Source organism: Falco naumanni, chromosome 3 (assembly GCF_017639655.2).
Source record: "Falco naumanni isolate bFalNau1 chromosome 3, bFalNau1.pat, whole genome shotgun sequence".
Taxonomy (NCBI): Eukaryota; Metazoa; Chordata; class Aves; order Falconiformes; family Falconidae; genus Falco; species Falco naumanni.
Window position 1 is genome coordinate 107,349,638 of NC_054056.1, and position 26,219 is coordinate 107,375,856.

Genomic DNA, 26,219 nt, shown 5'->3' on the forward strand with positions numbered 1-26,219 from the left:
GTTTGGGGTCAAGGTGAAGCCAGGCTTTGAACAAAATAGACTGTCTGGTAGTGGGAGCTTACTTCTATGCCAGGGTCATCAGTGTACTGGGGAGATTCTGTTCACCTGTACCTACTGATCTTGGGAGGAGCCAGGCGTTTGGACAAGGTGGGACAGATGAAAGTATTCCTGTTAAGCTGTGGGAGTAGGGAGCTGCTGTGATAATGTCAATCCTTCCTTACTTTTTCATTCTGAATTAAATAGTAGGTAAACAATATCCTTCTGGCTCAGTGTGTTACTGGGTGAGGCCTTAAGTACAGTGGTTATTCTGTCAGTGTTTGTTATAAACCTGCTCCATGCTCTGCTGCTTGTCTGGATGGAAGAATAATGCCAGTTCATGTACTTCAGAGATTACGCAAAACACTATGAGCCTCCTTTTCCCTCCCCTTCTTCTTTAGTCCAGTAGTTTGCTCATGTCCCCATCTTGAAACACCTTGCTATGAAATCAGCATTTATTTAGAAACAGGAGTATTATGACACAAAACCTCCCTCTCTCTTTTATTTTTTTTTTTTTTTTCTCTCCTCTGGGTTTATCACCTAGAATTCATTTACTGACTGTGAATCCAGTATTGAAAGCAGGAATGGAAGTTGGAGTTTACCCCATTTTTTTTTTTTTTTTTTACCATGAACAGGTTATCAGTGCCAGCTGTGATGGAGAGAGGTCAGGGAGATTTACGGAGATGTGTCTTTCCAAGTGTCTTCTGAAATTGGAGTGACAAAATTTCCTTTTTGTATTGCTTTAGTGATGAGAAGTAAATGACCTTGTTATAGCTGGCTTAATAGGAAGATAAGTAAGGACAAGAACTAAGAAGCAAAATTCATAAGCCGTAGAACTTCTTTCACTGGAACCAGATTAATTTTAGATATTCTTAATGCTGTATTAAAAATAGTGCTGTTTACTGTCTCAGAGTAGGAAAGGAGGAGGTGGTGTTGAAGAGAACAGAAGTGAGCAAGTAAAACAAAGTTACTATGTGAAAACAACAAAGGTGCAAGGAAGAAGAGACAGTATGGAAACACTGCAGGCGTGGAACTTGTGAAAAAGAATGCAACCAGAGAACTTGATGTAATGAAGAACTTCCTTTTAATGGATTAGAGGCCTTCAAAAGGCACCGTCCCAAAGATAATACCTTCCCTGGGGATAATTGCTACTGGTTCTGAAAAGAATACTTCATTGAAGAAGCTTAGTGGTAAGCCTTATTTAACAAGGTTGGTTCCCCTCCCCCCGCCCCTACTTCATGTAGCTTGACATGCATTGTCATTCCTCCTTTTTACAAAAAGTTTATATTTAGATTATTTTTGCATGCTTTCCACTGTAACATGCTCTGCATCTCCATGTTGATTCAAATATAGAAGAACATACCTTAAAGTCCTATGACACGAGAATTATTACAGCTTCACTGTAAGAATTAAGTTACAGGGATAAAGTTGTTTGTTTTTTTTCATTTGTTTCAAATTGAGCACCAAAATAATTTTGAAAATAAATGTAAAATTGCCAAACTTAGGTAGTGGATGGAATTTTCCATGTTAGCTGTTACTTAGCTTTTGCTGTCTTGGGGCTCAGAAGTTCATGTCAAGATGAATATTGTGTTGTCAAGACAGAAATTTCATCTGCATGTTGGACATTTTCTTTGCTGCGTTTTGGTGGAGGCTAAAACCCAGCTGTTCAGAAGTCATGTAGCAGTAGGGTGAGAGGTGGAGGAGAGGTTTATCTGGAGGATGGGACTTCATCCTAAGTGATGAGAGCCCTCTGTTCTCTCTGGGAGTGCATTACAGGGACATTGCAGTGGCTGATGAGTGTGTCCTTACAGCAGTTGTTCTTTTTATAGCAGGTTGAAGAATATTTTTAATTAACTCCCTTATATGGCCAGAATAATTTACCTGTTCTAAAACATTTGATATGTTTTTCATAGTGGAAGAGGAATGCCCTTGAAAATAGTTTTAGTTCTGAATTAATGCATCAGCTGATATTAACAGTTCAAAACTAACTGTGTATTATTTTATGCACTTTGGGTATTTGAAATAAATTTCTCTTTGTTTACATTCCTCATCTCAGATATAGAAAAATAAGTAAAATGAAAGTTTAACATGTAAAAGTGAAGTACTCAATTTTTACAGTTATATTCAAGTACATTGAGCAACCAAATGCAATTTTAATATTGTTTCTTGATATTAGCAAAAAATGTGTTTATCTGTAGATTCAAACTTTTGTATTAATTAATTTTTTTGATAGAACAAGATTGTTTTAAAAATCCTGGAAGATAGACAATAAAGATATGGACTATCAGATCCAAGCTTGGGATGTAACAAAAATATTTAGTGAGTGAACGTGGCATCTTGGTTCAGGTCGTTAATGTTCTGCAAACAGTTGACAACAATATTAGACAGCATTACAAATTTTTGGAAGACATTCTAGCATTAGATAAGTAATGCAATCCACTTGTTTCCTGTTTTGCTAGTTTCTGATGAAGAGGAAAATAATCTGGAAGTTTTAAACTTGATGGGCAAAACTTGGCGATTTATGTTTAAAGTCAGCTTGAAGGTGGTTTTTTTTCTGTAGTTTTGTATGACTAAGAAGTAGCAGTTAATAATCAGGTAAACTCATTTGACATAAAACTTTCTTGTAATGTGTATTTTTCTAATTTGCACCATAGGGTTTCTTTAGTAAACTGTGTGGTGACAGTTTCTCAGCAGCTTGGTGTTTTCTCTGAATTTATTTGCAGTGAATGCTAGTTTATTAGCCCTGGTCTCTTAAGTTTAGAATTGGTGTGGTATTTGTTATTTAGTGGAAATTATTAGTTGTGAATTTTATTAAAAACAGTGCCTTTTAATTTCCAGGGCTTATAAAAATATAGATATGAAACCCCTGTATTTGTGTTACCCAACTGGATGTAATGCAGGAAGCAAATCAATAAAATGATGAGAAGTGATGAGAAGTAATGAGAAGCCAGAAAGTTAACTTGAGAATTGCTTAACTGAAAATCATTTCTACCTGATATATCACAATCCTTGTGAGTTAGGATGTTGAAGATTTAAATTCTGTAATCCTTGCTGCTTAAATCCTGAAGTATTAGTAGAGATAATGTTAATTTCATTAATCTAATAATTTTCAAAGTGCTTCTCTAATCTTAGGAGAGAGAAACCCTTCTGTTTAAAAAGCCTTTTTGGTCAGCAGCTTGCACTAAGCAATTTTTTTTCTGGCTGTTCTTCAGTAAGATCAAGTGAGAATGTTTTGCTAAAATATTTATAACTCTATGGTGATATGTGGCAGCTGACTGAGCACAGTTTTTTCTGAAACCATACTGATTTTTTTTCTTCTGGTCACAGAAATAATGAACTGTGGTTCGGAGGAAGTTGAAGTAATGAAATTGACTCCGAGCAGTTTCATTCCTTGAGCTGTGACCCCACGTTGACAATGTATCTTTTATGCTTTTTTCTTGTGCCTGGCCTTGTTAACAGAATTTGATACTGAAGTTTTTCACGTGTTTGGTAGCTTTATGTAGATGTCACAGAGCTAATCAGATAAGCGTACAGTATTGCAGAGCCCTCGTGCGAAGGAGCTGCTTCTGTGCTAGTGTGAGAGAGCAAATTTCTGAAAAAGGATAGAGTACCTGGGGAGTGAAATCATATCCAGGATGAGGCAGTATGTTCAAGTTCCAACTGTTGAGCAAGAAAAAGCCTATGATTATAATTCTGCTTTTGAACCAAGACCATGTATGTGTTTGGGTAGGTGAAATTACCATTTTCTGATAATGTGGACTGTTTCTTCTTACTGCTATTGTGTAGAATAAACGTGTGTAAAAAGAAGTACCTGTACAGCTGGTAAATATGCATGGTCTTGACGTATAAAATGCAGATTACAGGATGATTTTAGCAAAAGAGAATATACATGTTTAAACTTGTAAAGTTCCGCTATTGGAGAAATAAATAATAAGGATTTTAAACCTTTTACCTTGATTGACATGTTAACAGTATGTACTTCTCTGTAGATACTGCTTTAACCTTTATATTTTCTTGTATAAAATGACATGAAGATGTCTTCATGGGGAAACCATTAAACTGGAAATTTTGCCTGACACTAAAAGGGGATTGTCGTTGGGTTTTTGGTCGATAAATCTGCACAAAATGGAACAAGTTATTTTTTACCTGGCTTAGTGACTGCGTTCTCTAGACCTGCAAAACAGGTTGTTTCTGTGAATTGAATGTATTTATTTGGATCAGCTTTTATCTGGGTTAGGTTTGTATCCAAGAATGTATCTGTTTTCAATTGCTCAGCTTTTAACCATCTTTTACAACATTCATCTTTTCTGGTCTATATAGTGATATGTTCCTTGATTTTGGTTTGGTTTTTTAAGTCTGATCTATTTCTAATGTTTCTTGTTAAGACTTGATTTTTGTGTGGTATTTTCAATATTTATATTTTTAATAAAAATGCTATTCCTATGTTTTTATTTATCTTTCCTGGTTATATCAAAACACTGAGCAATGATCTGTAGTTTTTTCCACAATCTGTCTTGCGGCTGTTAATTGTTTGGGTTTGGCTTTTGGTTTTCTTTTTTTCTGTGCTCTTTGGAGAGCTTGTCAGTTTGGGGTTTTTTTCTGACAGTGTTCTACTTAAATTTCTCTACTTAAAATATCTCTGATGGCTGAAAGCTTTGACAGATTAACTCTTGCTATCTGATACTTGAATATTCTGTTTAATTTAGGAAATTATTTTAATTACAGTAATATGTATGTTAATTTTATTTTTGTATTTTGATGATAAGAGAATTCTTTGAAAAGTTTGGTATGTTTGGGTTTTTTTGTTTTTGTTTTTTTTTTTTTTTTCTTTTTCATATAAACTGTGCTGTAATGAAGTATATAGCAATGCAAAGATACTACTGAAAATCCAGGATGGAGAGAAAAGAAAATTTTTGAATCTTAGGCAATGTACTTATTGTTAGGCTTTTTTTTTTTAATGTCAAAATTCACTGTGCGCCTTATGTTTGAAGAGCAGTATTTGAATGATACTGAGTTTCCATTAACTGAAACCATCTGGTGAGGCTGCCTGGATGAGTTGGTGCTGTTACCTGATATTCTTTTATCCTTCTCAAAGGAGCAACTGTATCCAGGGTTTAGGTTGAATTTAGGTAATTAACATGGTTCTAAAACAGTGTTTGAAGATCTAAATGGTTCTTTGCAAGGATTTTTTTCTTCTATCACTTAAAGAAACAGAAACTAACTCTAAAAGTATTTTACTTGCCTCTGTCTTGCCTATAATATTTTACATATTTTTTACTCTTAGTATGTGATAGCTGTAGCAAAATAATTTACTGCAGTTATTGTAAGAATACTTTGTGTACTTAGTAGTAATCAAATATACTGTTTACTTTGGACCAGTGTTAGAGGTCCAGAAGGTTGAAAATCAAGTAGGAAGACACAAGTACAAAGAGTGTTGAGCCAGGTACAGAGCTGCATACATAACTGAAGAAACATTTCACAATATTAGGTCTTGTTATTTGGGGTTTTGATGGTTTGTCTTGAGTGTCTCAATCCTGAGTGATATACTAGACACTAATGAAGTACTCCTTTCTTACTATGATTTTATTTACTTTTAAAAAGTTACACAATGTTGCTCTCTAAAGAATATTTTTGTACAAGTGTCTAAATTACTTCAGTTTTAAATCAAGTAGGTTTTTAACCTCTTGATACCTATGTTTTCCCAAGACATACAAAATAGCTTTGATTTTAGCTACTTTGTACCTGCACCTTTTATGTAAACATAGATTTTTACATTGGTTAGACCTCTGCGAGTAGGGGATGTCAACAGGAGTCATATGAAGAACTTGACAGTAGTAACAAATTACTGTTTCACACAAAAATTCTTAGTATTTACAGTTGTTTATTCCTTGAATGTTTTCTGTTTTCATAGTTACATATTGAAGTTGTATGTCTGCGTTCCTCTTATTGGTGATATGTCTCTAATGAACTGAGTTAAGAGACCACTGAGAACTTAAAGTGTGATTTTAAAATCATAATCTATTCAATAATTGTTTTTGATTAAATAAATTGCAAGAATTAAGTTGTCAGACTATGAGCAGAATTAATTTTTTTGTCCAAAAGACAAGTAGTGTCAGAAAACAGGTGGAATGGAGGGAGAACGTCTGCTCGTGTAGCGTCTTGTAATAAAAACAAGTACAGCAGGGGAAGTCTTTGTCTTGAATCTCCCAGATGTTCTGATAAATATGATTAAAACCAACTCAGGTTATACCTTAAGTAAAGAAATACAAATCCTGATATATTTGTCTAATACTTCTTCACAGCCTGAGAAATTTGCAGATAAATTGTGATCATCAAAGTCACTGGCAAGATACCCTTTATTCTTTTCCCTGTTTTGATTAACAATAAAAGCTGCTGCAGCTTTTACTATTTTTAGCAGAGTGTTTTAGGATTTTTTGGAGTACATAAATGGATACTTTTAATACAGTGTTTGTAAGATATTTAGTTACTCTGAATGCTCTACGTATTGAGATTTGAAAGACCAGAAAGCCACTGATCTGCATGCATACTGAATATTATTATTCAGTTTACTATTTTCTACATAGCGGCTCTTGTACATCAGAGCTGCTTTAATGTTGACCTAACCTGTGAGTTACTCTAATATGTCCACTGAAACATGTAAAACCTGATTTGTCAAAACATTTAAATTCCTTGGGAATAAATCTGTACTTAAAAACAGTTGGACTGATATCTAGAAATTTTTTTATTTTCTTTGTGTGCTGAGTTTTAGTTTCAGGTGCTATTTTTTGGTATAAACTGGAATTCCTTTAAAGTTTTAGCAGTCCTGAGTGCTAGGAAAATCAAACCATACTTTGTAGGTTTCTATCTTTTTAGACCAGGCAGTATGACTCTTTAAATGAATAAAAGTGCAAGTTACATGTATGGTTCTGATTATCTTTGTATGAGTATGGTATTAGCAGTAGAGTAGAAATGAGGAAAATTCTTTTCTCTATTTCAAGTGACAGTCTCTTGTCCAATGCCTAGTAGAATAGTGGGAGAAGGAAGGGAGAGCTTGTTTAGTATAATGTGGTTTATGTTGCTTTACATGGGTGCCTGTAAAACAGAAGATTTTGCAGTTGACTTTTTCGGTATAAGAGTGAACATAATGCATGTATAGATACGTTTTGAAATGATTGTTCAGAATGAAGATAAAACAGCACGTGAAGTACCCTGGGTTTTATTAATACTAAAGTTTTAAATGTCTTGATTTTTCTACATGTTTTTGAGTGTGGCTGGATGAGAGGTGCATTTCTAGTGCCCAAGATGCTTGCCTATTTTGTCATGTGTTACGTTATAACAGTAGTTCTGCTTACTTGACTTGTCAGTCATTTTCAGTTACCTTCATTTTGCTTTATGCTGCTAGTAACAAGCAGCTGAATTCACTGTATCTTTTTCCTCCTTGCTTGTCAACTGTTCGCTTCAAATGAGAATACTGGAGTTCCTAAAACTTAATTCTAAATGCTGTTGGGTAAATCTCTCTGCAGGAGTGTGCTGTTGCTGTGCTGCTTTGCGACCTCGCTACAAGCGTCTGGTAGATAACATATTTCCTGAAGATCCAAAAGTGAGTGATGATTTTAAAATTTTAAGGGATTGGCATTTGAAAAATTCTAATAGTAACTAATGCTTTAGCATTTTTTTCTTTTTTTTTTTCTTTTCTATTTTAAGATTTTATGGAAAATTCTGCTTTAGCACTTCATAGCTTTAAAAGCAGGTAGCAGAATAATTTAGCTGGAAGTGGATCTCTACAGATCGTCTGGTCTAATTCCCTTTTCAAAGCAGGGCTGTGCATATTGAAAAGAAAAATTAGTAAGTTTCATTTAGAGGAACAGAGATTTAATTAAACAGGGTATTCTGCAGCAGAGGTAATACAACTTCATAATTGCTTATAACCATAGGCACTTGTTTTATTATAGTTGCAGATGTCAACAATTTCTGGTTTTCTACAAGATTTTTATTTTCTAGCTCTTGATGCATTGACTGTAAGTTTCTATAGTTCTGGTAGACTGTTGTGATGCAACAGATTTTTTGTTGTTGTTGATTTTTAATTTCTCCAGTTATTCATACAGAGTTTTTTCTATTCACTGGAACAGTCTTGGAGCTATATTAAAGCTTTGCTCTTAAGCTCTGTGAAAATCACTTTGTTACCATTTAGTAACGCCTGTATAATAGTGACGGTTCAGACTGATCAAGAGTTTATGTTTCTGCTGCAGTATTTTTTTAAAATGTGTTACCAGAATTTGTTGTCTTGTGTTATAGTAAAAGTAAGCAGACCAGTCAGCATTTGTATAATGTTTGGCTTCTATCTTACAAAGGACATGGGCTTTTCTTTAAACTGTGTTGTTACTGAGTGCTATTTACCATTTATAAGTTTTAGTTACTGGCTTTTAAAGGAAGTGTTTTCTGTGTATACTGTATGTTGAAAGCGTGGAAGAATACGGTTTTATAGATCTATTTGTTTTAACCTACTTATTTGGTACAGGTGTAGAAACACTCAGAATTGCTACAGTTGTAGGCTTACAGCTTTAATCTCACTCAGTAACTCTGAGCTGGCACTCCTTAGTCTCTGCTTTTGTTTATGTTCTGTGGCTCAGTGCAGGACACGAGCCAGTCCATGATGTTTCATTAAGTTACAGACCTTTTCTAAACTATAAGACTTACTTGATGAAATGCATTAACTGAGTGTGTTAAAAGCTTCAAAATAATTTATTTGAAACAGATAATTTCTGCTGAACTTCTAGGGAAAAAAAAAAAAAAAAAGACTTATCCTTCTTACCAGATTGTTTAATTATAACCTCACCTGAGGAGATCCATATCAGATTTTTCATGTTGGAACTAATATGTAAATCTTTTATCTTGTTGTAACAATCAGGTTTCAGGTACCCTGTATGTCAGCCTTGTCCAAGATGTGATACTGAAGAAATAAAATATTTAAACTACAGTCTAAAGTATTTAAATTACAATCTTGTTTGTATATAGTGTCAAAATTGAGCATCAAATACACATTTCTGGGGGGAGTGGGAAAAGAAAAAAATTACATTGTACCAGTAGGGAAAAAGCATGTCTTAGTAAGGTGTGTCACCTGTTCTAAATACTTTCTTTTGGAATACCCGGCCCTCTGCCCAAAAGATTGGGGAAGACAGTTCAGAAAATTGCTTCATTTCTTTAAAATATATTTTACTGAATTTTATGTTGCTGGTTTCAGAACTTAGCTAGTAATTTTGCACAAAATTTGTGGATTTTGGGTTTTCTTTCAGTATCTTATACCTATCTGTATGGCTCAGATCTTTAAATGTTGAGTAGACAAAAGGAAAAAGACTTCAAAATCTTTATACATGCTGTGAATTTTTTATTTTATATTTTGCATGGCTGTTTTTAGGATGGTCTTGTTAAGGCTGATATGGAGAAGCTGACTTTCTATGCAGTTTCTGCACCAGAAAAGCTGGATCGCATTGGTGCTTACCTAGCAGAGAGACTGAGCAGAGATGTGGTCAGACATCGCTATGGGTAAGGAAATAAGCCACACATTTATATATAGATGCCAACATGTAGCAGTATTTCATCATGGTTGTTCTAATCAAGTTTAGAAGGCAAGACAGACCCAGTCCCTTTGCGGTGAGTTAGTCTTGTCTGGCTGCCAGGTGCCCACCCAACCACTCTTTTGCCCTTCCTCTTCAACCAGGTGGGGGAGAAAATCAGATGAAAAGCTCATGGGTCAAGAGATAAGGGCAGGGAGATCACTCAGCAACCACAATCATGGGCAAAAATGACTCAATTTGGGGAAGATTAGTTTATTGCCAATTAATAGTGGAGTAGGATAGTGAGAAATAAAAACAGCTAAAAGCACTTTCCCTCCAGCCCTCTTTTCTTCCCAGACTTGACTTCACTCCTGAATCCTCTACCTCCTCCACCGGAGCAGCACACAGGGATGGGGAATGGGGGTTGTGGTCCACTTATAACATCTTGTCTCTGTCATTCCTTCCTCCTCACGCTTTCCCTGCTCCAGCGTTGTGTCCCTCCCACAGGAGAAGTCCTTCAAGGACTGCTGCAGTGTGGGTCCTTTCCATGGGGTGTGGTCCTTTGGGAATGGACTGCTCCAGCAGGACATCCCCTGTAGATAACAGGTCTTGCCAGAAAAGCTGTTCCTGCGTGGGCTTCTCCCCACAGGGCCGCAGCTCCTGCCGGGAGCCTGCTCCAGTGGGGCCTTTCCATGGGCTGCTGCTTCCTTCAGGGCACATCCTCTGGTCCAGTATGGAGTCCTACATGGTCTGCAGCGTGGATAGCTGCTCCTCCAGGGTTCTTCATGTGCTACCAGTGTCAGTGAGGGCCTCTGTTTTGGGCAGTGGTGGGTCGGTCCATCTAGGCACTGGTTCTTTCTGACCTGGGGCGCAGCTCCTGGTGTCTTCTCACAGAAGCTGCTCCTGCAGCTCCCTTGCTACCAAAACCTTACCGTGTAAACCCAATACATCCTGAATGGCATTCAGGGTATTGGGAAGTGGGGATATCTTTCTTTTTAGACCTTTTGGCTAAATTGTATTTAAATGGAAACTTTAAAACTCTGTCATACTCTTCAGTCCTATTTGAGCTAGAAATTTGAAAGAATGTTGAGTCAAAAGAGGAAGATTTTAAAGTGGAAATGGAGTAAGAAAATATTGAGTCAAAGAAGTAGCAGGAATTGGAAAAAAAAAGGCAACGTCCATCACAGGCCATTGTTTTTAGCCTTCAATATGTCAAAAGCTATTTTTATAACTTCATAGAATGGGTAAATGGCCATTCTTTAGGGTGATCAATTTTGGTCACTGCTTTCTTTACTATCTTTTTCATTTACTTAGCATATTGTCTAACTGTAGAGGAGCATGGATAAGTTGCTGGCTTTCCATACTGGGATTTGGATAGACAGAGCATCTGTAGACTAGAAAGCTGGGATTTATGATTGATAATAAAATATGCTAGGAAAGAAAATTGAACTGTATTTATTCTGTTATCAAGTATTATGACATCCCTTCTAAAACCGCTCAATTACACACTCTTCTCCCGCCCCCCTCCCCCCCCCCCCCCCCCCAAAAAAAAAAAAAGAAAGAATATGAATGTAAGAAATACCAATAACTTTAATTTTTAGACAGTGGGAAATATATGCCTTCCATTCTTTCTTTTCTAATTTTTAGGTAATTTAGGTAATAAGTACCTAAACTGATTAAGCTAATCATAAAATGTAGCATGTCTTTATGTGAGTCTGATTAATTTTCAGGTATGTTTTAATTGCCATGGAGGCATTGGACCAACTCCTAATGGCTTGCCATTCTCAAAGCATAAAACCATTCGTGGAAAGTTTTCTTCATATGGTGGCCAAGCTTCTGGAATCAGGCGAACCAAAGCTTCAAGTTCTTGGAACTAATTCTGTGAGTAAACTCGGATACTGAATCAAATCATAATAAATCTTTGTTTATTTGCTGTGGGAAAGTAGTTTCAGAAGTTACAAAGGATCTGCCAGTTAACATGAGTTGAGAAGATTCTGTATGTGACAGGGTATACACCATTCGGGTCTAAACACAGAGCAGATACTGACTGGAGGCAGAAAAACTGTTTCCTTTCAGTCTCAAGTTTTTTTGATGTCTGGGCTTGTCCCCTGTAGAAAGAACTTCTGGAAGGAACAGCAAAGCCGTTCTGTGAGTTCATATTTTGAATCTTTAAACAGACCTCTTGGAGCCATTGTATAGTTAAGACAGTGTTTGTTTGCTGTTCAGCAACGAGAGTGATGGTGTGAGAGGAAGGATTTAACATCCTTCTCCACAGCATTGACACTACACAGAAAGATTCCTGTTAGCTGAAAAGTAGCCAGAAGTCAAAAGCTTTCAGTATTAACAACCTCACCATTTTACTAGCTTAAATATTTCAGGATTGGGATCCATGCTTGGAGGATATAACTAGAAGTGTCAAAATGAAGATTTGGAGATGCAGTTTTCCAAATAGAGTGATGGGTGCAATCTGTGTTATGGTTCTGCCATATTTCCCTTCAGCCATTGTGTTTCCCAGCTTGTGCATGCAATAGGAATCTCTTAAATTCCAGGATTGTGATGTGGACTGTTTTCACTTGAGAGTGGTTGGTTTTACATGAGTGAAGAAGTAATGCTTGCTTTTTGTGTATACTGCCATTGTTAGCTGCATGTGGATTCTTTGTGGATTCTATAAAACGGTCCGGCTTTCCTTTGGGCATGATTCCTGGCTGATGGAATTAAATGAAGTTGCAGTTCAGGGAGAGAGGAGGGTATAGTAGAGTGCTGCTGTTCCTGAGTAGAATTTCTTGTTACAGTAGAATGCAGAGTTTTTGTTCTGATGTTGGGGAGTAGTGTTCTCTTGTTCCCCAAACTAACAGGACAGCTTTACAGAGAGTAATGAGATATTTATTTTTTTTACACATATATATACATATTCTATGAATTATGGTATTTATTTACCTTAATATATTTGAGCCAGACTGTCCTGCTTCTTTTGATTTGTTTGTATAATAAAGTCTGGGGGAGACCTCTTAGGGAAATAGCTTTGGAACTTATTTCCTGGGCTGCAAAATAGCAAGATGTGTATTTCCCAGTTGTTTAAAATCCTTGTGGCAAATGGTTACTGCCACCCTCCACTTTGATGTACAGGACACACGTCACTTCCAAATGAATGTTATTGAACAGAACTCCACCTTACAGTAATCTGTTTGATATCCCTGTCAGTTCCTAATGAAGTCTTCCATAAGCAAAGCAGATTAATGGACTTCCTAAATTAGGAGATAATTTGTGTTTGTCTGTTGTAAAACTCAGTAGCCAAAAATAATTATGTTTTCCTAAATAAGATGTCAGATTCTGTGAAGGGAGTGAATCTGTATGGCTCTTCCAACAGTATTCCAAAAGCTAATTTTAACCTAATTATGCTAATTTCCCTAGGTGCCTTCTGTAGTCAATGAAGAGAAAAGATAGAGTCTTTTTGTATTGACTCAAAAGGAACAAAGTGTATTGGCACTGACAGCTTGTCTGTTACCAAGATCACTGACCTACTGTGTTCTTAAATAAATTTTGTTAGACACGGAGAAAGTCCGCCATCACATTTAGCCTTTAATAGCTTTTCCTCTCCTCCTGAAGGGAAAAAATAAACAAACAAGCAAAAACCCCAGAGGAGTAGAGATGGTAAAGTGACTGTATAATGTTCCATATGCTTTAGTTCTTCTGATAGTACCCTTTTGGAGTGGAAACTGGTATTGTCTGGGAAAGAAGAATAAATTGCATGTGAAGTAAATGTCTCTAAACTGGTTGGGAAAGTTTCCGTAATACTTTTAGGTTAAACTCAATTTCAGGCCAAAAGAAATTTGTAGTCCGCTTAGACTTAGAAAGATATGGAATATGATTGTGTCCATAAGTAGATCTTGATTATTTTCCATCCCAAAAGCTGACTTTCAAAGCTTAACTGGGATACAAAGGCAGTGATGTCTTTTGAGTGAGATTCAACTGTCTGTTTTATGTTGTAGGCTTTTTTTTTCAGCCTCACAAACAGATTTTGCTTCAGCTGTGGGGACTCTTGTAGATTGCTCAGAAGTCAGGGTTTCAAATGAAACAAATCTTTACTGAATGACTTAGTTTAAAGTCTTGGAAACATCTGGAAGCTCACACTGTTTTTCAGGTTTCTTTCCCTGACTTCCCAATATCTGCTTTTAAATGCAGAAGTAATTCTACTTGGTGCTCTGTATCTTACAAAAAAATGAAAGTTTCATTCAGCCATTTAATTTTGAAATTAAATTTCATTTTTTAATTTATTTCTAAAAACCAAACCTGAAGATTACCATTTTAGATAAATAATTGTTTGCTTTTAATTTATATGCTTTTATGCCTGATCATCAGGATACATATAATTAATTCCTATGACTTTTTTTTATATGTTGCATTTGTAATTTAAGTTCACTTATTTGCTACAGCAGCAATGATTTTTTTTTTATAACATAATTTAAAATCTACTTATATAGGCAGATACTTGAAAACTGGTGAATTCAGTAGTGGATATGTTCAATAGTTTTTTGCTTTTCTTTTTAATGTAGGCCACGTTTCAAATTGGCAGTGTCTATGAAGTTCAAAATAGCTTTTTCTATCATGGAAGATATTTTTATTAACAACGTGCTAGGATAGCATATGGTGGTGAGAAAACTGGAAAAATGTGGTGGGAAAAAGTAAGATTTCCTTGGCTTAAGTATTACAGAAACTGAAGGCTGACTGCAATAAACTTTTACTTAAAAACTTATGGCAATACTGAATTTCTCTCTAACCATTTTGCAGAATTTCAGTAACTTGAAGACCATGTAAAACATCTTATATCTCTCATCTACAAATAATTAAATGTATTACTTAGATACATAGTGGTTATTACTAGGATAGAATGAATGAATTAATTAAGCTTGTTCTTCCTGTCTAGGGGTGAAAGGCTTTAAAATCTTTGAAATTCTGTTCAGAAATTTTTTGGACAAGAGATGATTATTTTTTTAAAAAATATCAAACTTTCTGTCATTTTTATTTGGAGATGGTCCAGAAAATTTCTTTAATAAGCAGCTGGTCAAAACCAATGGGGTGCATAATTTAGTAAAACTTTCATTTTAAATTATGTTGACAAAACTCAGTTGAATAAAAAACATTTTGAGCTAATCTGGGATGCTGACAAGGAGAATTATTCTTATATTTTTGGCAGTGAAATACTGTGGGTTTTTTCATCTGCAAAACAGCAGATAAATGTGGAATCCAGTATCACCACATTTTCAATTATTTCCACAAATGCTTTCTTTAGTTGATAGGGTGCTTCATTTTAGAAGGGCAATGTTGTCTTAGGAGCAGTGAAATAATGATGCCATCAGTGACAGTGCTGGGCTTCCTGTGCATGATTAAGTAACTGTTATTGCTGGTTGTCATCGGCAGCACAAGAAGACAAGCAGTACCCCCAAGTGGAAAGTTGACCGGTCATTGCCTGATATTACAACAAGATTTTTATATTTTTAGTGTTGGCTTATAAAAGCAGTTGGTTTTGGCAGAATTGAAATGCATGTAAACGTAAAAATAGTATAAAATGTCAAGGCTGTGAAAGTAAGGAATGTCAGAATTAATAATCCCAGCAGAGTACTACTTTTGCTTGTCTGCAGCATGCTAATCTGGAAGCATGTGATGGAAACTTATCTTTGTTACAAGATGCTTCTTTCATTCCATGTACCAATACAGAATTATGTGCTAGTAGTGATTTAATATATAACACAACTATTTTATCTCCAGGTTCCCCACTTGATCTTTTTTTTATATAGCACTTAAAGCTACAGAAAGACAGAATTATACAAAGCACTCTTTCTTATCCTGTTGGTTATAAAACTATCTTCTAAATTCTATGCCTGCATCTACTAGAATTTGAGTGATACTGAGTACATCACATTAGCCAGTCCTTTTAGGGTCATTTACAGTTAAATATTGCTTCCTCCACCTCATGCTTACAGTTTCTGGTCTTGCAGTTTCATAGCAACACTAATATGGCCCTGTAGGCTAACATACCATTGCTGACTTTGTTACACAACTGCACACGTGGCAGTCAGGATAATTTTCATCCAAGTTGCATGAAATAGAATGTGAAGCTGTTCATCCCATTCAGGTAAAACTCAAAGAGAAGTGTCAGGTGACCTTAACTATTAATAACTAAACTAAATCACTAATTTCTGTTGCTGAGAACCTTATTTTATTATGTATTATGATAATTTTAATACTGTTTATGCAGTTAATGTATCAATCCAATGTCAGAAACTTTTCTATTTAGAAAAGCTGACATTGCTCCTTTTTCTTTTTTTCTTTTTTTTTTTTTTTTGCAAAGTCCATATATACATTCACACACTTCTCATTAATTCATAGAATTGTTTAGATTGGAAAAGACCTTTAAGATCGAGTCTAACCATTAACCTAGCACTGCCAAGTCCACCACTAAACCATGTCCCTAAGTGCCACATCTACATGTCTCATAAATGCCTCCAGGGATGGTGACTCAAGCACTTCCCTGGGCAGCCTATTCCAAGCTTGACAAATCTTTTGGTGAAGAAATTTTTCCTAATATCCAATCTAAGCCTCCCCCAGAACAACTTGAGGCCATTTCCTATTCTCCTGTCCCTTGTTACCTGGGAAAGAGACCGCCTCCCTATCTGCCTACAGCCTCCATGCAGGTAGCTGTAGACAGAGATAAGGTCTTCCCTGAGCCTCCTTTTCTCCAGGCTAATCAGCCCCAATTCCCTCAGCTGTTCCTCATAAGACTTGTTCTCTAGACCCTTCACCATCTTTATGGTACTGTGTCGTTTATAAGTCTTATGCTTATAGGATATCATGTCTTCCTATGTGGTAGTTTCCCAATAATGAAATACAGTAGCCTTGTCTATAAAAGATGGTAACTCTTAGTCATCAGCACCTCCTTTCCCTGATCTGAAAACTGAGAAAATGCAGGCTGTCAAAGACAGAATGTGGAGCTCAAATATAAAAACCCATGCTGCTCAGATCCAGCCTGCTGTTTTTACAGGAAGCTACTTTAAATAATGTAACTCAAACTTAAATGTGATGCATGTTGATTGCTTGTTCTTGAATTGCTGCAAAAACCTGACCTTCTTTAAAGCCATTCAGAGTCCATTAAAAGTTATTATTTTTCTCCTACTGTACTTGCTACATAAGAGTGATAAGACAGCATTTCTTATATATATGTACAAGAAATTATGTCCTTAAGAATTTAATTTGAGAACTTGCATGATCTACTTACAGGACTTACACAATCTCTTTCTCTCCCTTGTAATATGATCCAACTTTCTTGACTCAGTCTGGAACAAACATCTTCTGAATAGATAATACGTACCTTCTTTATTTTGTGTTAGATTTATATGTTTTTATACTGATTGAATTTTATTGGTTTCAAAATTATTGGAAATGAAATATTACCAATGTAAGTTCCTTTTTGTACCTTTTGTACCTTCTGTATTTTACAAATATAGAGGATGCTTGTACTGACAAAGGTTCCATAAATTACCAGTGTGAGATTCAAACATTTACTTTAACTGAATGGAATGTTTATATCTATAAAAAGTTTGTAAGTATACCTTAGGCAAGTACTTGGACTTTCATAAGTTTTGTCCTTTTTTACGTTGAATAATTTTTATATTTGAAGTATACTTGAAAATATCTGAGGCGCTTAGGAGTAAAATATTCTTTATTTAACAACAATAATGGCTTAATACCACCACTGCTAAGCAAGGAGAAAGTGTAGGCTAACATGTACTGTAAAAACTTAAAATTTCTGTAATGAAATGGAACTGTATACTTGCAGTACAAGTCAGAAGTGTTAGCACACAGCTTCCCTGTGGCCTAAATGTTCAGTCATCTGAATGCTAATCCTGGAATATGTTTCAGAAACGCTTTATGTGCAGTGGGTGAAATTGTTTTGTTAGGCACATGAGGAAATAAAAAAAAAATTGCCTTTTCTGGACATTTAACTGTGTGCACCATTTTGAGAGGTAGAACTTCTGAGTTGATTACTTGCTTCCCTGCTATGAAGCTACGTTGTGGTGCAGGAGAAATGTCCAGCATGAGAGAGTCCCTGACACTTTTCTTGGCCTAAATTAATAATTTATTCTTACAAAGCAATGTCTTGGTACAATAAATCTTTCTTCTGACAAAACAGTTATTAGAGTTCTATTAAGTTTTCATGTTGGAAGATCTTGTCAATCAAATAATTTTGTATTATAGATAATACTAAGATGCTAATACTAAATGGTAAATGGGTTAATATTCTCATGGCTGCTTCCATAGTGTTCTGTGTTCTTTAATCATTTTGCTCCTATTTTCTTACATGCTTATATGGAAGTTTGCTAGGTGAAACAATTGTAGCCTTGAATGCTTGAATGTCTGGAAACTACTAAGATCATATTGATTTTGGGGTGGGTTTTTTTTTTGTTGTGTGTGTGGTTTGTTTTTTTTTTAAAAAAAAAACACCAAACTGCACTTTATCCTGTATTGTAAGGACTAATTAGATTCCTGTCCTCAAAAAGCTTCAGAAAACCTATTTCTGTTTTGTAATTAACAACTCCATGAAACAAACCAGCGAGATATAAGACATTTAAAGCATTTTCCAGGATCTCATGGGAGGGAAATGAACGTTCTTGTAACTCACTGTATGGAAAAGAAGTATGGTTGCTGTTTGTGGATTGTCTTTCAAACTGTGGTAATAGACTAAACAGAATTTTTTTTACAGTATGTCACTTTCTTATCACCAGACTATATAGAATATTCTCTGCTGAAGGACACTTAAAATGGACTAGTACTATACAATTTTGCTCCGTTTTCAGTATTGGCTGAGAATATGACTTTACAAACTGTATCGTTCTCAGCTGCGCCTGTAGCTTTCCATGTGTGAACTGCTGGTGCAGTTGACAGGGATGTGTTCTAGATAGAACAGAAAAAGGACTAGAAAAAGTAGTAAAAAGTAGTGTGTTTTTTCCTGAAATAAAGTTTTTACTTTCAGTTTGAAAACTACCTCAAAACCTCCACAAATCAATATGGTGTAGGTTATGCTGAAGTGCTTTGGGCTTGTCTAAATGTCTATGGGTAATGTGCTGATAAAAGCAGGTTCTGCATCGCAAAGTATACAAGAAGTGCCTCAGCCTGTGCTTAGCAATTGGTATGAAGAATACTGGGGTGTGAAAAAGCAGAGGGATATTAATGGGGCACTTCTCTGCTTCAGGGCAAAACCAGCACTATACCCAACCTTTCCTGACACCTTTCATTTCCCTTTTTTCTTCCCTCTATAGCCTGTTCTTAAAATTGTCAGTGTTGTAGAGTCCAAAAGGTCTTTAGGCAGTCATCTTGCTTTAGAAGAGGGTTTTTAAAATGTCTAACTTAGGGGACCTTTGCTTCTGTGTAAGGCCATTATTGCTTTTCCTATTACTACTGAACAAAGAAAACTATTTATTTCTTTACTCCTTTTATAGCTGTCTTCTGTATATTGTAAGATAAATATTTTTTAGGCAGCTCTAGACCAGATAATTTAATGTCTTTTAGTTCTTATTAACAGGTGTTTATATAAAGCTTTGTTCATCCCTTGAATAACTGAAGGACTGTACCAGTTAATCACCATCTTCAGCTGTGATGCTTCAGCTGGATGCAGTACTTCATCTAGGAACTTATTAATGCCAACTAGATGGCCAAAATTTCCATATAGGTGTCATGGGTAATACAGATGTATCACGATATATTTTCTTTTTCATGCCGTTATATCGGCATTGACTTTTGTTGAATGTGCAATTCCTTATAACCCCAGATTGCTTTTCTGCATTCAGCTGTGTCTGGATTGTATTTGTACAGATGTCTTAAAATGGTACGTTGCGCTTGCCATTCCTAAATTGCAGTTGTGATTTTTCAGGTTCTCAAGAATTGGGCATCAAATGTGCCTAAAGCTCTGGTCAGCTTAGTGTTCTTTGCAAATTTGATGAGCTCACTCTCTTATCTAAGTCTGTAGTGAAACTCACACACCTACTGTATTCCAGACAGGCCCCTTCAGAAGTTCATTTGGTGTGTTATTGTAGTTTGATGATTTACAAGTGTTTCAGTATTTTTTCCAAACACTTTTGCATCTATCTTATGAGAAATGTTCTTTTGACAGTGTTTTTCTAGCTCCCGTTTGAGAATTTTTTGTGGGTTTTTGTCAACAGCATCACTGAAAAAATATGACAGATTCTGCTTGGTCTGGATTCACAAAATCTATTTCCTTGTCACAGGAATAATTTAGGCTGTGTTGATGTGATCTGTTCTTGACAAATACATGTTGACTGTATTTACCCCTTTGTTGTGTTGTAGATGTTTGCAAATTGGAACTTTTTTTTTTTCAGTGTGTCTCTGTAAATGGAATTTAAGTTGACTGGGTATAATTCTATGACTCCTTCTTTTTTCCCTTTTGTAAAGATAGGCAGAATTGACAGAATGCCTCCAAGTTTATTCGCTTTGAATTTTGGTAAGTCAGGATGTTGCTAGTTAACCTGCTAGTGAGAGTGTACCCTTTGATTGCTTGGGCTGCTCTCTACAACTACCTGAAAGGAGGCTGTAGCAAGCTGGGGGTCAGTCTCCTCCCAAGTAAGAAGCAATAGGAGAATAGGAAATGGTCTCAAGTTGTGCCAGGGGAGGTTTAGAATAGATATTAGGAGAAATTTCTTCACCGAAAGGTTTGTTGAGCATTGGAACAGGCTGTCCAGGGAAGTACCTGAGTCACCATCCCTGGAGGTATTTAAAAGGTGTGACAGGTAGGGCCATAGTTTAGTGGTGGACTTGGTAGCGGTAGGTTAACAGTTGGACCCAATGATCCGTAGGGTCTTTTCTGACCTAAATGACTCTTAATATTCTATGAATTAATGACACTCACTATATTGCATAGTATGTTGTATTTCATGCAGTTGTACCCTTTCATAATGGTCTAAATGAAGTTCTAGTGGAAAGGCTTTAAAAAGAAAAGTCTCCAATTTAACTTTTTCTTCTCTGAAGTTAAATACTTAAGTATTGTCAAATCTGGATTTTCTCCTATGCAATATTGTATGTTACTTTCTAAATGAAGCTTAGTATTCATTATTCTTTTGGGGGAAATTGGTATCAAAAGCTTTTTTTAATGTATTTCATTTTCCAGTTTGTCAAATTTGCCAACATTGAAGAAGACACACCTTCATACCACAGACGCTATGACTTCTTTGTGTCTCGATTCAGTGCCATGTGTCATTCATGTGACCATGATCCAGAAATACAAACTGAGTAAGTGTCATTCTGTATGCATTACAGAAAACGGTCTTAACACATTAATACAGTCTGTAATACAGCTTGTATTATGACATTTAGTGGAATAGGTTATTCCATAGGAAGAAAATGAAAGTCTTGACATTTTAAACAGCACTGAATATTACAAATCCTAGATGTCTAGAACTCCTAGAATACTTAAGTGGAATTTTACCTGAATAACGTCTGCCAGATTGCATGGATTTTCTCCAGAAAGGCACTACTTACTACTGTAAATGTGTGCAAGTTGCATAACTCATTTGAGAAATTAATGGGGCTACTTATATGAATAGCAAAAGCATATTTTGAGTCTGCTGTTTGGGAATTACTCATTAGAATTGAATTTTCTTAGATGTCTGCAGTATGATACTGTGTATGAAACTGAAATGCCTTCAGGAATTAGTATTACAGATTTTCACATGATTATGTAAGTACCACAGGTTTGTTTAACTTCGGCTCCCCCTAGCGGGATTCTGTACCTGCAGCGGTAATGCGTGTTCCACTCCTGAGCATTTTAGAAAACTGAAAGCTTTTCAGCTTAGATTATTTGCATCTCTGTTGTACTCATCTTCTCTATTTCTATGCATTGAATTGTTTAGTCAACTGTGAAAAAATCCACGTGCTGAACACTTACACAACCCTTTGGGTGTACTGTTGTTACGTTAGCTGCAATGCATAAGGATTTTTCTTAAAGTTTGCAGTTTCAAAAATCTGTGAACTGTATTTTCAAAAAAGATGAATACTCTGTACATTGGTTAGGAGAAAAAAACCCCAAAAAGTCATTCCTCCTTATTTTCTGTAATTTGCTGCCATCTTACTTGTGTGCCCTGTTGCTGCTGCATACGGTTCTGCTGTAAACTTTGTCTCTGAAAGGGTAAGGATTAAGTTTGCCTGCTTCTCCCATCCTTTTCCCTTGCCCCCACCCATTTTCCTTAGGAACATTTATTCCAGTGAATGGTTTTACAGGATGACCCTGTAAAATTGTTTGGGGAAGAACTGGATTGTACTTGGGGACCAAAAGGCAAATGGCATGGAAACTTCTTAAGCAGCTGTCACTAGTGAAGCCATTGTGTCATGGAATTAACTCATAACTTAGGCTTCTGCCAGGTACAGTCTATTTACCTGAAGCTGATGGCTGCAAATTTTATTCATGTTTTAATGAGCTTTTTAAGATTTTGCCTTTCTGGGCTTAGTGAAATTAAAACAGACATGTTAAACTACTTACCATAAAACATTTCGTAAGAGGTTAGGATACGAAGCTCAGGTCAGGATTTTTAGTAGTACTTTTGCCTTCATTGCCCCTTGCTAATGGGTGGTTATATTAATAATGAACTAGAACATGGAATGAATTAAGAAATCAGTACATCCCTGATTTCATCTATCAAGTATGATCTACCACTCACAAGGATGCCTCAAAGTAAAATACCTCGAAACTGATTGCTGTAGGAGCAAGAGAATTGTGTTAATCTTTTGCTCTTCAAATTGTCAGCCTGCACCATTACCTGTGCTTCAGTCTGCAATGTTGATGTACCCTTAGACAAGGAGGAATTTCATCCTAGTGACATAAGACTGTATATGACCTTGATTTAAATGTAATCTCTGCTTTAATACCTTTAATTCTTTAGCGGAATGAAACCTCTCCTGTATGTGCTGGAATTTGATGCTACTCCATCCTCAGTTCTTTAATCATCATTTTTCAACCTCCTATACAATAGTAAGAATGTAAAATTAGTGCTAGTGGCGCTCCATTAAACAAAAGTGTAGCCTTTTTTCCCCATGTGAATCAATTTTTTAATCAGGTTAACCAAATGCATAGAAATGCAACTTCTTCCACATCATCCTAGATAGCTTAAATGCATCGCTTTTGAAAGAGATGTTTGTGAACAGCAATCATTCTTGGAGTTGTCATAACAGATTTGCTGTAGGCACAGGTAATTCAACAAAACAGAGAAGCTATGACTACAGGTTACAATTCTAAATGCAGATATCACAAGTAGTCAATGCAGTTGATGGGGCTAGGGTGTGATTCAGCTGATGCTAAAGACCATCTGGAGTCACTGTTCACCTGCATAGCTTGAGGTTCCACTGAACTGACTGGCTTGAATGGGAGCTTGAACATCTTCTGCACACATAGTCAGGTCATTTAGGCTTCCGAGTCTGAAACTGAATATCACCTGTTAAGTAAGATTTCCCTTTCAGCAGGGGAATTAAGTGCTAGTATTTAATGTATCTGAAGCCCAATATCAGCAAAACTTGATTACCTTAAGAACTAATAATTAAAAAGAAAAAAAATGTTTCAGTGATGGAAGTTTGGAAGCCCTGTTTCTTAAAAGTCATTCTTAGATCCTTATATTGAAAACTTAATATTGGAATACTGCACTGCAGTTTTAGTACAGTAATACCAAGTGCTTTTCTAGCTGTTTGTGCATCACTCTTCTTCCCTGTTTTGTATTTAATCCTGTTAAAACTGTCCTGAAAGTTCTAGAATGGTATTGTATCCATATTGGAAGGCACACGGCTTGGTTCAGAAATAGCTGAAAAACAGGAGGCTACAGATCTAAGCTTTTACAAATTGAATTCTAACCAAAAATATTAATTATAGAGTTTGGCTAGTTCATCTAGCAGACATTTTAATTTAGTGAACTTGACTGAACAAAATATAGTTATGTGTTGTCCATAATGAAATTAAGATTTAAAAAATGAGGGATAGATTTTAATAGAAATAGTTTAGAGAGGCTTGTGTTTATTTCTCTTGATGGCTCTACCACCCTTTCTTCTACTTGTTTTCAGTAAGTAAAATTCTATTCCTGCCATTTATTATAACAACTAATTTGGTATTACCACTTCAAAAAATAATATTTTGCCATTTATTTCATTGCACAGGTCCTCCTGCAAACTATTTGTTTAACAAAATAATGACAATAGCTAACAGCTAGACTAAGTCTTTTTTAGAACGTACATTAATTTTTTATTTTTATGGGTTTATTATTGTTGATCAGTTCTCAATTTCATTCAAACAGTTTTAGCTTAAGAGTGATGGTTCCTTTTGTGTGTCACACTTTGGTTGATAGAATTATCCTTTGCTTTAAATCTTGTGAATCTTGCACAAATCTTTAAAGATTTGTTATGATATTGCTTCAGCTCTACTATGGTAACTTCACAATATTTTTCTTCAGCACTGGAGTAGGTTGAGATTGCACACACTTTCAACTAATGGGTAGTAAATCATGTGGAGTTGGTGGGGTTTTACCCATGTGACTTCTGTTGGAAGTGGCATACACAGTTTTGAGTATTCATTGATCAGTGTCAACACTATTCTTACAGATCATCTGTTCAGTTGTTTTGTCAGCTTCATTATGAGTTTTAAAGGCATTTAAAAACAATATGGGCAAACTTAATGAATTGGCCAGATTTCCAAATCACTATTTGTGAGAATGTAATGGGATTCCATACTACATAATTACTACTGCCCAAAAGGTAGAGGACCATACTGGGAGGTGCTGTGTTTCTCCTTTTCAGTAATTCCTTTTTTTCCCTTCCTTAGGATACGAATTGCTGGAATCAGGGGCATTCAGGGAGTGGTTCGAAAAACAGTTAATGATGAACTTCGAGCAACTATATGGGAACCTCAACACATGGACAAGATAGTACCATCATTGCTGTTTAATATGCAGAAAATAGAAGATATTGACAGGTATTGATATTCCTGGTCACCGGAATGTTTTTTTTAAGCAATCTTTATGCTTGTTTTTTATGATACATACCTTTTTCTTCCCTTTAGTGGAAACAACTGCGGACATTTATTAGCTAAGTCTCCTTGAAACAGCTCTGCTTATCTGCTCTTTAATGTTTCTTGCCTTGGAGTCTTTTCAACCACCTTCATTTCACTTGTTCTAGATTTTATTGGCCTAAAAATTGCTCCAAAAATTGCATAATCATGTTTAGACTTCTTAAAAATTGTAAAATCTGTGTTTTGTAACATCAGATGCAGACATTAGTAAGTGCACAGGCTTTTAGGTGACTCAAATGATTTTGCTAGTTGTTTGTTAAAAATTGAGGGTTTAATTCCCATTTAGCAATTAGTAACAAGTGTCTGTCCTGTCTGCAACAGTACTTAAACTGAGAACTTAAAATCTATTTATATGTAGACACCCTTCTCTTTTTTTGCTTTCAATGACTCTTGGGCATATTACCTGCCAGGTATGCCTTCAGAAAAGATCTCTGTGATAACTGATGTTGAGGATATGCCAGTCACCTTGCAGTTGAAAAGTCGCTTTTTCTGGTCCGTGTCTTTATTTGTGGCTAAGCACTATGTAGGTATAAAAAGTGTTTATTGCTAGAACTGGGAAATTTCCTTAACACCAACTTCAGCTGTGCAAACAAGGTTATATGTTTGTTTCACGCCCAACTCTAGCTGCTTTAAAACTTGCTTGGTAAGTAGGCTCAGCAGCCTTCCCATAACAACACGCTTCTCATGCTTTCACATGATGCTGTTGCTAAATCTGACAGGATTCTCTTTTGCTTTGTTGGATTTTGGGGGTGGCTCTTTTCCATTCCTCACCCTTATTTGTCTTCACTTATTTCTGACTGCTAGTACCTGTCTCTTCTCTAAGGCAAAATTTCAGACTAAATTACTAAAATCACTCATTGTCTATCTGTCCGTGCTTTATCTATTCACTGCATATAACTGAGGGCCCACGCAGTATGGGCAGAAATATTCTCTCACATGTTACATCTGAAGAGTGATCTCAATAAGAAACAAAGGTTTCTGAAACTGCTGTTTGAACGAGAGCCTAGTTAGCCTTTACTTGCTCTTGTAGAGCTTCTAGATGTAGGTGAGCTCTTTCCTTTGCTACTTTTTACAGTGCCCTCAAGCATATGCTGTCCTTTATGTGGCAAAATTAAACTACTGATGGAAAAACTGACTGAAATAGGATTTGGATCAACCACTTAAAGAAGATCAGTTTATATGTACTGAAAGAATAATTTTTACCGTTTGTTGAGCAATGCAGTAGTGGTGGTAGAAAAACAAATCTGTCACAAAGAAACTGTTAATTAAATATCTGAACTGGCTTCTTGAAACTTTTTCTGTAATGCACATTCACCAGAAAAAAAGGCTAATGACTTTCCAAGAGGCAAGTAGGGGCTTTGTGTGAAGCGCATATGAGAGAAAAGCTGAAAACAGTATTTATAAATTGTTGATCTGCTGGCCTTAAATGATGTTATAGAAAATTTCTCATCTTGTTTTATATGTGACTTCATATTTGCAGAGCACAAACAGAGGCATATTGAAGAGTAGGAGTAAGAAGC

At 35.9% G+C, this 26,219-nt stretch overlaps 1 protein-coding gene across 7 annotated transcripts in view; it reads left to right on the plus strand.

Moving 5' to 3' along the window:
* EFR3A (EFR3 homolog A) overlaps positions 1-26,219 on the plus strand; it is an 87,602-nt gene that overhangs the window by 16,790 nt on the left and 44,593 nt on the right. For all 7 annotated transcript variants that reach the window (XM_040585998.1, XM_040585999.1, XM_040586000.1 and 4 more), the window contains 5 exons: positions 7,560-7,636; positions 9,452-9,579; positions 11,321-11,471; positions 20,767-20,888; positions 24,454-24,603. In XM_040585998.1, coding sequence (XP_040441932.1) covers positions 7,560-7,636; positions 9,452-9,579; positions 11,321-11,471; positions 20,767-20,888; positions 24,454-24,603 — 628 coding nt within the window. Of the gene's footprint in view, positions 1-7,559; positions 7,637-9,451; positions 9,580-11,320; positions 11,472-20,766; positions 20,889-24,453; positions 24,604-26,219 lie in introns of those variants that run through there.